At 38.3% G+C, this 13,007-nt stretch overlaps 1 protein-coding gene across 1 annotated transcript in view; it reads right to left on the bottom strand.

Moving 5' to 3' along the window:
- Window positions 1-13,007, bottom strand: part of EYS (eyes shut homolog) — a 2,088,383-nt gene that overhangs the window by 84,389 nt on the left and 1,990,987 nt on the right. The window contains exon 38 of the mRNA XM_063618766.1: window positions 6,923-7,105. Coding sequence (XP_063474836.1) covers window positions 6,923-7,105 — 183 coding nt within the window. The remainder of the gene's footprint in view (window positions 1-6,922; window positions 7,106-13,007) is intronic.

Here is a 13,007-nt window from a genome sequence, read left to right as displayed (position 1 = left end):
GATCCACCCGCCTTGGCCTCCCAAAGTGCTGGGATTACAGGCGTGAGCCACTATGACTGGCTCCTAAATTTTTTTTTATTACTGTATTATATAATTTTAATACAAACTACAGTTGAGATTTTAACTTATATTTCAATGATTCAAACAGTGCTATATGTTTCCCCTCCCCTTTCATTTAGATCCTAACTTCTTCACTACAATCCAAATCAATCAATGCCTACACAGCATTATTAGCTAACTAGGATAGCCTCTGTCCACAGAGAGACTTTCAGTTAGTGAAATAATCAATAAACATTGATTATTGTAATTATTGATTTTTCACCAACTATCCAGCACGGGAATGATGCAGCTGGGACTCCAAAAGAAATGGAAAGAATTTATGATTAATCTTGTTGAGAGACAAGATTAAGATTATGAAATTGCTGCTATTCTAATGCTTTGATTTATGAAAATGGTACCTTCATATAATTCAAAGCAGTGATTGTAAATGACAAAACAGTATTTAATTAGATACCAAATTATGGGATAAAACCACAAGTGCTATGTAGGCTTTGTGTAGGTAGAATATGAGAGACCCAAGTTTGTCAGAGAACATTACATGAATGAGTAGGTACTGGGAGAGGTAAAGAGGACTAGGGCAGGCATTCCAGGCAAGAGGAAGCTTGACGGTGGACTGAACGAGATTGATGGATCTCAGGTAGCATGAACTGATTGTTTATGCACTGTTGGAGTTGAGCAGCTGAGCCTGGGCAGGGGAGAATGGAACAGCAAATACCAGCTGGGTTGCTGTAGCGCCAAGTGTGGAGGATTGCTCAAAGTGAAAGGGAAGGATGAGAAACACATTAGAGGATGTGTTCTGTTCTCGCTAGATGAGATTTCTACTTTCTGAATTCCACGTTTTCTATCACTTACGTACATCTTTGCATTCAGTGCTATTTATATTCCAGATGTGTATTAGACATTGTGATAGAGGTTGTGTGTGCCAGACATGGTTCCTGGTTTAGTGTTGTTAATTAACAAAACTTTAAGTACCTATTTTGCTTTTCTAAATTGATTGTAAGTTTTACCACATCAGGGACCATGCATTTTTATATTCATTCTTTAAAAAACTGTTGAGTATTTATATGTGACAGCCACTATTGATATAAAAGGAAAGTAGTGGTTCTGGTTTGCAAAGATATCCAGATAGTTTTTAAAAGATATGAGAATTGTTACCAATGAACTGCAGTGAGATTAATTGTTAAATTTTTCTGGAAGAGGCTGGGCGCGGAGTGGCTCACGCCTGTAATCCCAGCACTTTGGGCGGCTGAGGTGGGTGGATCACCTGAGGTCAGGAGTTCATGACCAGCCTGACCAACATGATGAAACCGCGTCTCTATTAAAAATACAAAAAAACCTAGCTGGGCGTGGTGGTGGGCGCCTGTAATCCCAGCTACTCAGAAGGCTGAGGCAGGAGAATCACTTGAACCTGGCAGATGGAGGTTGCAGTAAGCCAAGATCGTGCCACTGAACTCCAGCCTGGGTGACAGAGCGAGACTCCGTCTCAAAAAACAAACAAAAATTTCTGGAAGAGTTAAAGACTCTAAAGAAGAATGACCTTTTGAGTTAAGGCTTAAAGGGCAGTGTTTTGGAGGCATGCCTGTGGAGACTGGGTGGCTCAGGAAGGTGGGACAGCCTGCACAGAAGCGGGGGCCACAGCCACATGACACAGGATGTACACATGTGCTAATATTGCCAAGTATGGGGCGGAATGAAGCAAAAGGAGATTGTGCAAATGGGTAGGGGCTCGATAAGTATCTTCGTAAATTATGCAGAGGAGCTTAGGTGGTATGCTATGATGAAACATGTTGATTAGCTAAGAAATGTTTGGACCTGTATGTCAGAAACCATCCCCTGTAACAAAGAGGAGAATAGAGGGGAAGCAGGACATGACTGAGCAGAGAGACTAGAAACGGGGCTATTGCTATTGCGATAGTTTGTGACAGAGAAGCCAGGAGCAATGAGGATAGAAAGAAGGAGAAAAAAGCAAAAAGTAACTGGGAAGTAAAATGGACAGTCCTCAGTGTTTCATAGAACATGGGGGATAAAATGGAGAGAGACCAGGACCTCATCTGTCTTGTTAATAACTGCTTCCCCCGCACCTAAAAGAAGGCCTTATCTAGGTGCCCAACCAATATTTGTCCAAATGAATGAAAGGGAAAAATTGAGATGATTCCTGGGTTTCTGGCTGAAGCAGAATGTTTATAACAGTTACCAACAGAAGGGATACAGGAGGGGAAGTCATGTATTCATCTGTGGACTACTGTGGGATATATAGGGTGGGTTCTAGAAGAGCCAGTCTCTAAGATGTATGTTACAAGAGAGTGGAGGGCAGGAAAGGAAGAGAAGCTAATGAAGAAAATGCCAAATATGACTGCAGACGCATAGGAAGAGTATTAGGTTAGGTAAAAATCATAAGTCAAAGGGACATTTTCAAGATGAAGTGTTTGACAGGGTATTTCCAGAGAGTTCAATGGTGGTGGCAGTATTTGGTGGCAGTATTTGCAAAATGAGTGTTCAGCTTTGAAAGACTCAGAGAAGACTATCATCAGTGTTGTCCCCTTGCTTTTTATATGGACATGTCAGAAATTAGAGGCTGGCTTACTCAAGTTATTTTATAAACTCTGGGACTTTGTGCATCTCTTCACCTGAGGAAGATAAAGGCAGCATATGGTATGGTGATTTTTGTAGTAACAACCAATATGTAGGTTAGAGATCAATATTACTAAGCGATAACATCTAAATGTATATGTACTACTATAATAACATTGACTTGGGTCATTTCTTCTATAGAATAGATAATTGTAAATTGTATGGTTAATAATAATGATAGGTTTTAAAAGACATATTTCTTTAATTCATAGCTTTATGCTATATAAATTGATGAATAATCCCTATATATGATATTATGGCCAATAATTACATACCTTAGTCCATACTTGCATGTGGTCAAATTTAGCTGGCTCCTGGAGGTTTTCAGTAGTTGCCTTCAAATATTACTTGCATAAGGAGGGGAAGAGGAGGGAGAGCATTAGGACAAATACCTAATGCATGCGGGGCTTAAAACCTAGATGACGGATTGATGGGTGCAGCAAACTACCATGGCACATGTATACCTATGTAACAAACCTGCATGTTCTGCACATGCATCCCAGAACTTAAAGTAAAATTTAAAAAGAAAAACAAATATTAGTTGCATAAAAAGCACCTAAGATTCTTGATAAAATTTTATTTTATTTTTTTCTAATTTTTGATTCAAGAAGGCCTGGGAACTAGAGTTTTAACAAGCACATTCATGTGATTTTAATATATGTGTGAAGAGCTCTTATTTGGAGAAACTCTTTCTTAAATCATTACACAATATATACATGTATTGAAACATCACATTATACCCCATAAATATGTACAATTATTGTGTCCATTTAAAGAAAAAGCTCTTTAGTACGATTTGTATTTTTTAGCTGGTGTTCTTGCTCCCTCATGTGGTGTAATATGGAACTGTATGTTTTAGAGCGCTCATTTTCAGTTTTTAGAAAATGAACTTCACAGTTTATCAATCTGTTATCTAACCTTTATTTAACCATGCTATAAACCTATAAGTGCAAATGTAGAATTGGCATTAATTCCTTTGCATACAAAGCAAAATACTACAGAGGACTAGAAAAGTCACATGTAAGATTTCACACTTTAGAAATGAGGTGGCTAAAACATTGCTTTATATTTTTTATGTGTATGTTAAAGATTTTGAAGGAGAATTTGGTAGATGAGTAGTACAGGGTTTTGGTGGCAGTATTTTGGTGTCATGGTCCAGGTGTTTGTCTTTTGCTTGGGTTCTCCCTATTTGACTCTATCAGGATTTAGAATATCTGTTTTGAAAAAAGACAGACCTAGGGTCTGCAATACTCATTTGAAGTTTTCATTTGCCAGGCTTTTTTTTTTTTTAAATGAGAAGGATTTAATTGATAAATATATGATAAGCGGTGTGCAGAGTAAAGCGTTAGGAGTAGGGATTCTTTATTTCCCTTCCTGCGCTATAGAGGGCGCATTCACAGATATCTATTAAAACCATTGGAGAGAGGCTTTGTGGGTGATACAGTGATAACTCACTGTATCATTTCTATAAGTGAGAAGAGAAATTTAGAACTTTGCAGCCAGCCAAAGCCTGTAACAAAGGCTCCACATCCTAATGCAGAACAGGCTGTCCATGCTCAGATGAAGGGGAATTGAGGGAAGAGTTGGGAGGAGGGGAACCCCTGGGGAAATACTAATAGAGGACATAGCATTTGAACTGAGAATCCCTAAGAACGACCACTCTTTAGGAATCCTCGTGAAGCTCTGTTGTGGACTTATATCTCATGCAATTTTTTGTTCTTATTGTGGTTATTTTATTCATTCATTAAATACTGGTTATGGTCAGACACTGGGCTAAGCATGGGTGTATAAAGTTGAACAGGGCTGACTTGATCTCTTTCTATATAAAGCTCCCATTCTGTTAGTGAAAACAGACAAGAAACAACTATATTAAAAATAAATAAAAGGATACTAAATTAAAGTAATGGCAATGAAGGAAGTAAATAAGAAGCTGAGGTAGAGAATAACTTGGATGGGGTGGGACAAGACTTACTTTGGTGAAGGTGGCTACAGAAGGCCCTCTTGAGAAAAGACACACTACCGTGTTTATTGAGTACAATGACTTTTTTTCTTTTTCTTTTTCTTTTTTCTGAGACGGAGTTTCGCTCTTGTTGCCCAGGCTGGAGTGCAATGGTGCGATCTCGGCTCACTGCAACCTCCGCCTCCTGGGTTCAAGCAATTCTCCTGCCTCAGCCTCCCAAGTAGCTAGGATTACAGGTGCGCACCACCACGCCTGGCTAATTTTGTATTTTTAGTAGAGACAGGGTTTCCCCATGTTGGTCAGGCTGGTCTCAAACCCCTGACCTCAGGTGATCCGCCCACCTTGGCCTCCCAAAGGGCTGGGATTACAGGCGTGAGCCACCGCGCCTGGCCGAGTCCAACAATATTTTAAGAGCTTCCCATGTATTAAGTTCGTTATTTCTCACAACGCTATAAGGAAATATACTGTTATTATACTCGTGATAGGTTAGAAAATAGAGGCACAAAGACATTAAGTAACTTGACACATAATTTGCACATGGTGGAGACTGATTCATGTCTACATCACCAGTCTCTAGAGCCTGCTCCATTGACCACTATGATAGCTATTTCCTGTCAAGGCTGAGGAAAAAGCATGCACCAAACCTCTGAGACAGGAAAGCACTTGGTGGTTAAGGCACTGGAAGAAGAGCTGTAGAAGAGCACAGAGGTAGTGAGAGTGGCCTGGTTGTGTTCAGAGATGCAGACTGGGATCTGATCCTGAAGGCCCTTTGAGAATATGATAAGGAGGTTTGGATTGCATTCTAAGTGCAGTAAAAAGCCACAGATGGGTTTTAAACAAGGTTCAGATATGATCTAATAAACCTTTTAAGAGGCTAACTCTTATTACAATGTGGAGAATTAATTGCAGGCAGGAAATCAGTAGGGAGACCAATCAGGAGGAGGTCATGAGGTTTCAGCATAGGGATGGGGAAGGGATTCAAACAAATTTTGGCGGTAGAATGAATAGTACTTTACATGATAGAGTACCCCATCCTAGCAGACATGGTGGGAGGCTGAATTACCACATTCCATTTGGGGTGTAGGCTCCTTTCAGACACATGCTAATACAGAAAAGAGTGTTTGGTATTAAGAGACAGTCACTGATTGAGTTGAAAAAAACAGAATATGTTATTTACCCTAGAACAGTAGAACCAGTGACAGCTGAGAGAAAGGTCTTTTTCTGTTCCAATATGTTGATCTCACAGATGAAAACACTGAACTCAGAGAAGTTAGGTGATTAATTGCTTAACTGTTGATTGCCGACTTAAAAGTAAAACATAGGTAATTTTCCTTGACTTAGCACATGCATAACTGGTTTCTACTTAAGAGAGACAAATTTAAGTTATAAGTTGATTTCCCACCAATTCCAGGGCACTGGAGTACTTTGTTACAGGCTGAGTACTTTCTTAATTTCTTGCTCCTTTAATTTAGAATGGTTTTCTTTGAGGGCAACAACCATTTCCATTTTATAACACATGGAAAAATGAGAATTTCCCTTCTCTCTTCAGACATGGAAACAGAAAGAAACAGAGGAAAGGACAGATCAATAAACTTACTTCCCATGTGACTTGGTCACCTTCCCTGTCCTCATGTTTGCCTGTAGGAATTTTTTCTTTTGATTATGAAAGGTAGCTGATATGGTTAGGTTTTGTGTTCCCACGCAAACCTCATCTTGAATTGTAATCCCATAATCCCCAGGGGTCAAGGGAGAGACCAGGTGGAGGTAATTAAATCACGGGGGTGGTTTTCCTCATGCATTCTCGTGATAGTGAGTGAGTGCTCAGGAGATCTGATGGTTTTATAAGGAGCAATTCTCCCCTTTACTAGGCACGTCTTCCTGCTGCCTTGTGAAGAAGGTACTCTGCTTCCTCTTCCCCTTCCACCATGATCGTAAGTTTCCGAGGCCTCCCCAGCCATGCTGAACAGTGAGTCAATTAGACTGTTTTCCTTTGTAAATTACCCAGTTTCTGGCAGTTCTTTACAGCAGCATGAAAACTGACTAATACAGTAGCCCTGATGTAAAGTAGAGCTTCAGAAAGCGCCAGGGAACTGCTAAATACTTTGGACTACAGGGAGCATGCTTAAGGCAGAAAACAGGAGGTGGCTGCATCTAGGCACATGTCTTTTTTTTTTTTTTTTTTTTACCACAGCCAATTAGAGTGTCCCTGAGGAATCACTAAAGTATTCTTAAAGGAGCAAGGCAAGTCCTAGAGGGTTCAGTTAATCTTACCATGGCCTTTCTGTCCAGTAAAAAATATCAAGTTATTTTGCAGTGCTGAGTGGTTGTTTGCCAGCTGAAACTTCAGGTGGAATTCATAATGGAAGCTGATGTCTGAGATCCGTGAATAAGCCAGGAAAGAGGTGTATCCAAAGGCATCTGTGCCACTGAACCTCGGCTGAGTAATATTAATAGCTGTGAAAAAACCCAAACCAAACAGTTAAAATAAACCTGTACATGTATTTGTAAAGTGAGGGCTACGTGTTGCTGATGCATCTGGCCAGATAGTCTGTTTACTATTAAATTAATTATACTTTAGTGCCCTTCAGCATTGAGCAACTAAGTGACTCAACAGGAAATTTCAAAACCAGAACAAAGGACGTGTAGTGTTTTGAGATCTTCTATATAATGCTTTCACTAGCATACTCTTTCTACATAATGGATAATTTACTTAAAAAGCAAACCCCTATATTTTGAAACTTAATTTTAGAGATAGAAAAGATTACTGGCAGCCAAAGTATTTGCTCAGGTGCCTCGTAAACATGATTTGGCATCCAAAACCTGGATATGACTTAGAGAGGAGCTCACAGCTTTGAATAAACTGTGCTTTTCTAATCCTGCACCTTTCTATGAGCCAAAGCCCCAGGTCAGGGCTACGAAAGTCAAGAAATAGGAAGGAAATTGGTCAGTTTTCCATCATCATTGGTGAGTGACCAGAGCTTTTCTTTAAGTAAAAATAATTGTCTAAAAGAAGTGTTCATTATTTCTTTGCTGAGATGCTTGTTAAGTAATAAAAGCATGGAATTCAATAGGTGTGAAAGTGTAGGGAGATTTATTAAAAACAGGAAATGGTAAAATAGAAGTTCAAGGGCCAGTGTGAACAAAATATAATTTAACTGAGGGGTGCTTCTTGTATCAAACTTTTCTCTTTCATTGTACTGTTTCCTTCATAAGTCTCCACTGGTTTTTTAAATCTCCTTACCCAAAGAGGACAACAGAAAATAGAAAGGGGATTTTGACACCCCATTCCTGTCTTTTATGGATGATGTCACCAGATTAAGGGATGTTCCTAGGATCTATTTTTATTGGTTGGGGACAGCTCAGTTGAGGAAATAAGAGCTTATGTTGTTTCCTTCTCAAGAGATGTTGGAACTCCAGGGAAGCTGTAAAACTAGGATTTTTACAAGCCTTAAGAAATATCCTCACTCTGGTATGTAACGCTTAAAAGAGCTTCTTATGTCTGTTTATAATTGTGTAGACAGCAAATAATTGTGCTATCCTAGGAAAAATGATTCTTATTATCAAAGGCTTGTATATCTTTGTTTTATATGTGTGAATAAGCTAAATACTTTGTTTTAATATTTTATTAAAATCTTATCAGTTTATTATGAGTATTAAACTATTTGTGTGAATAAGCTGAATACTTTGTTTTGATATTTTATTAAAATCTTACCAGTTTATTATGACTATTAAACTAAGATATTTGTGTGAAGCTGAATACTTTGTTTTGATATTTTATTAAAATCTTATCAGTTTATTCCCTGGGATGTGTGGCATAGGTTAAGTGTAATTTTCTCAAAACTCACCAGAATGTGAAGTAGGGACTTTTGAGACATATTGCTTCTTATACTTATTTTTTAATCTAATGAAAACTTTATAATTTGTGTCCCTGAGATAATAACACTCTCAGGTATATCACATCAGGTATATCACTTTCAGTAGTACTATGGGGAGGGTGATTGAGGGAAATGAAATGTACTGGAGTTGAAATAGAATAAAAATACTGACCATCATTCAATGTTGGCATTAAAAACTATGAAAATAGAATTCAGTTAAATTTAATACTAAAATAGAAAAGGAATGACTATCTTTTGCTTTTAATATTTCTTCCTGTTAATTTACAACTGAGTCTACCTAAAGGTTACATTTAGGCTAGATTGACAAATACGTATCTCATATTTATAGTATTTTACTGTCAGACCCTGTGCTAGATGCTGGTGACACAAAGATAAAAAAGTACTAGTCACTCCAGGAATTAGTGTGAAGTCAATAAATTTATTCAGCTGGACTGGACTGAAAGTTGAGGCCTGGTATAAGAACTTTCAGGCAGAAGAAACAGCATGTTCTAGAGTGTGAAGACCAAAACAGCATGCCATACTCAGGGAACTTATGAAGTCTGCAAATTTTAGAATGAAGAATAAAAGTGAGAGTGGAAGCAAATGAAACAAGATAGACAGTGGTCAAATCATGAAGAACTATATATTTTCTTTATTATCCTAAAGTAGTTGGGCAATGATCAAAGTTGCTTTTTAGAAATATTACTCTGTTGATGAAGTGTGAATCATGGATTAGACAGAGAGCTGGAGGACCAAACTTTGGTCAAGGATGAAAATAAGAACTTTGATACCAAGAAATCTAACAATGAATTAAGCTTATGCAGAAGTCTAAATGTAAGGCAATTTATGGGTGACTCATTAAGGCAATCGTGTGATATTTAAACAGCTAATAGAAATATGTTGTCAGTGCAGTTTCATGATGTAATTTTATACTATCAAAAATAAGTACTTTTGAAGTTTGAGAATAATAATGAAGACTGATGATAACCATGACCCATAGGAATGGATCTGTCAAATGCTCAGCATTCCTTAGTCTAGTGGTACCTGCAGCTGTTGAGCATTTGAATTGTGGCTAGGCCTGTGTGGGAAGGGCTTAGTATGAAACAAAGAATGTAAAATATATTATTAATAACATTCCCATATCCATTAAACATTGGGTTAAATAAAATGTATTACTAAAATAAATTTCACCTGTTTCTTTTTACTTTGAAAAATGTCACTACTAGAAAAAATTACATAGGCAGCTCACATTCTATTTCTATTGAATGGCAACGCAGAGAGATCCAAGCATGTTTTGATAGGTAAGTTCTTCCTCTAAACCGTTAGTTGTGACTTACTTCAAGGGGCTTTTTCTTTTGGTAACTTTGAACCTATAAAAAGGTAGGGCCTCTATGGGGAGCAATCAGAATCAGGAGAAGGGGTCAAAGATGATATAATCCATCACTAAGAGGCTACTATGTCTTCACCCACACTGTCTCTATCACTCTGAATTAGGCAGAAGAATGTGAGGGACTCAGACTAGGAGAAAGAAGACTTTCAACCTTATAAATCATTCTTTTCAATACTTTAAGCCCTTTTCCATCTTCCACCAGGTAACATTTGGTTAATTTGGTTACTCTACTGCATAAATTCCCAGATCAGCCTTCTGGGAGGATCAGTCATCATCTAATCAGAAAATTAAATGGATTGTAATGGGACTATTTTTGGGCTATTAAATGTATATTTTTTTAAATTTTTGCAATCCCTAGTTGCCTCACAGATACCATGTGTAAAGTCATGCATTTTTTGTCAGTTCTTTTAAAGTTACATGAATGAATTGGAAACATGAGGAAAAAAGGGAGATGCTGGAATTTAAACTAAAATAAATTGTTTAGTGTGTAGAAGAAGAAAGCAAAATCACTAATAATGCCCTGGGATCATTGCAGGCACAGTCAAAAGATATCCACACATCATCTGGGGGCCTTAAAAATCCTAAGAGCCTTGAGTAAAGAGGGAATATTGTGATATTTTCTTTTATATTATAGTGCTATATTATAGGCTCAATGTATAATCTTTTTAGAATGTTATGCTTATAAAACACTTCTTAGCAAAAGTTATCACAGAAAGGGTATGAAATTCTATTTTCTAATCATTTACTAAGGCAAATTTTCTCATTCCCAATATGGCAGAGAAATAAGGCATTATTGTTTTTAATGTAACTATTTTTTTCTTTTAAAAATATTTTGCTGTGACCGGGCATGGTGGCTCACGCCTGTAATCCCAGCACTTTGGGAGGCCGAGGTGGGTGGACCATGAGGTCAGGAGATCCAGACCATACTGGCTAACACGGTGAAACCCCACCTCTACTTAAAAAAAAAAAAAAAAAGAGAGAGAGAGAAAATTAGCTGAGTGTGGTGGCACGTGCCTGTAGTTCCAGCTCAGCTACTCGGGAGGCCGAGGCAGGAAAATCACTTGAATCCACGAGACGGAGGTTGCAGTGAGCCGAGATCGCGCCACTGCACTCCAGCCTGGGAGGCAGAGGGAGACTCCTTCTCAAAACTAAAAAAAAAACCAAAAAAAACAAAGACAAAAACAACCCCCCCCCGCCCAAAAAAAAAAAACCTGCGGTTAGTCTTTTAATCTGAATTATTAAAGTTTTACGCACAATGCACAGAAGTGGCTAAGATGAGCTATTGGAATACTGGAATGTGGAAAGAAGACATATAAATAGTTCAGATTTCAGAACGTCTTCAACTCTGCAGTGATGCATCCTGAACCCCACCGGCTGGTAGTAAAACATGAGCTACTCTATGGCATAGTGATGGAGGGAGGCAGCTGGGGCTGGCCAGCTCAGGCTTGATTCTGGATGTGTTCACTTTCTGTGTAAACTTGGGAAAGTTACTTCACTTTTCTGTTTTAGTTTCTTCGTTCATAAAATGAGAATGTGAGAGTACCTAACATCTGTGAAGAATGAGAAAAGCCCATGGCTGAAGGAAACACACTCGAGCTAACCATACAATTCAAGTGGGCAAACCTCTTCCACCAGACCTGCAAACCTGCTGCATATTTCCAGTCAAGTCACTTTCTTGTGCCTCTAAAATGGCTGTTTAGTGCTTCCTCTCTCCTCAAACATCTAATATTTATTGTCTCTCATCAATTAATAATCTTGCTTTTTATTTTGCTGAGGAAAACCCATCAACAGAGAACTACCCGACGCTTTCACTGTCAAATTCTCCCACCCGCCAATCTTTCGTTTTTATCCATATGCTTTGCCTTCCCTCTACTGACAAGGCTGACCCTGCCTGGGTATTTCACCCACCCCTTCTCGTCTGCTCAAGGGCATCATCTCAGAAATTCTGTCCTGCCTCCCAGGAGTTACCAAATTATTCTTCTCTACTGCAGCATTCCCTTTAACATGAAATGTGCTAGAATGTCCCCATCATAAATAAAGAGCTTCCCTCCACTCCACATTCCCCTCTAGCTACTGCATGTTTCTCTGCTCACCGTACTAGCAGGGGGCTTCTAAAGAGTTGTCTGTATGGACTCTTTCAAAACTTTATTACCATTCGTGCTCGATTTTATTCCAGTCAGGCTATCTTCTTTATCTTTTCTTTGAACTTTTGTATGTTAAGATCACTAGTGACCACAGTCTTTCTAAACTAAATGTCAATTCTCTGTTTTTATCTTATTCAGTGTCTCAGAAGCAACTGACAAGGTTATTTCTTTTCTCTTGAAATGCTTTCTTTACTTGGTCTCCATGACCACTGCACTGTCCTGGTATTTTTTCCTACCTTAATGACTGTTGCTCCTCATTCTCCTTTTCTTCCAGTTATCTCCATCTACCACCATTCTGTGTTTGATCATGAGTACCATTTACAGGTGGATGAGTCCTGAGTCAACAGAGTCTCTATCCCTGCTTTTTTCCAGAGCTCCAGGTTCATATATCCAACCAACTTCTAGATAATGAACATATATTTGTATGTCTGATAAGAATTTCAAACTGATCATATGCAAAGCAAAACTCTTTATTCCACTATTTGTAATCTTTCCCCCAACCCAAATCCCTTCCCTTCCTTTGCAATCAAATATTTCCCAGTCTTCCCTCTCTTTGCTCAGAGCAAAACTAGGCATCATCCTTAAATTGTATCTTTCTCTGCTACCTCAACTGACAAACTGACAAATATGTTAACTTCATCTTCAAAATATATCCCAAATTACACTGCTGCTTTTCACTGCCTCTGTTAATACCATCAAAGTTCATTGCACTGTTCTTTCTAGCCCAAACTATAATATTTGCTTCTTAACTGGTCTCCCTGTTGCTACCTTTATCACTTTACAATCTCTTTTCCATATTGTAGCCAAAGTGGTCTTTTAAATATAAATTGGGTGTCAAAGGTCCTCCAGTATTTTCCATTGAAGATTGAAATAAAAACTCCTGAACATAGCCTAAATCTCCTAATCTCCAGATTTATTTTATACTAATTTCTTCTTTTTCATTCTGC

Source organism: Symphalangus syndactylus, chromosome 2 (assembly GCF_028878055.3).
Source record: "Symphalangus syndactylus isolate Jambi chromosome 2, NHGRI_mSymSyn1-v2.1_pri, whole genome shotgun sequence".
In the NCBI taxonomy this organism is placed as follows: Eukaryota; Metazoa; Chordata; class Mammalia; order Primates; family Hylobatidae; genus Symphalangus; species Symphalangus syndactylus.
Note: the sequence above shows the minus strand (reverse complement) of the source record. Positions and strands in the feature narration are given on the sequence as shown.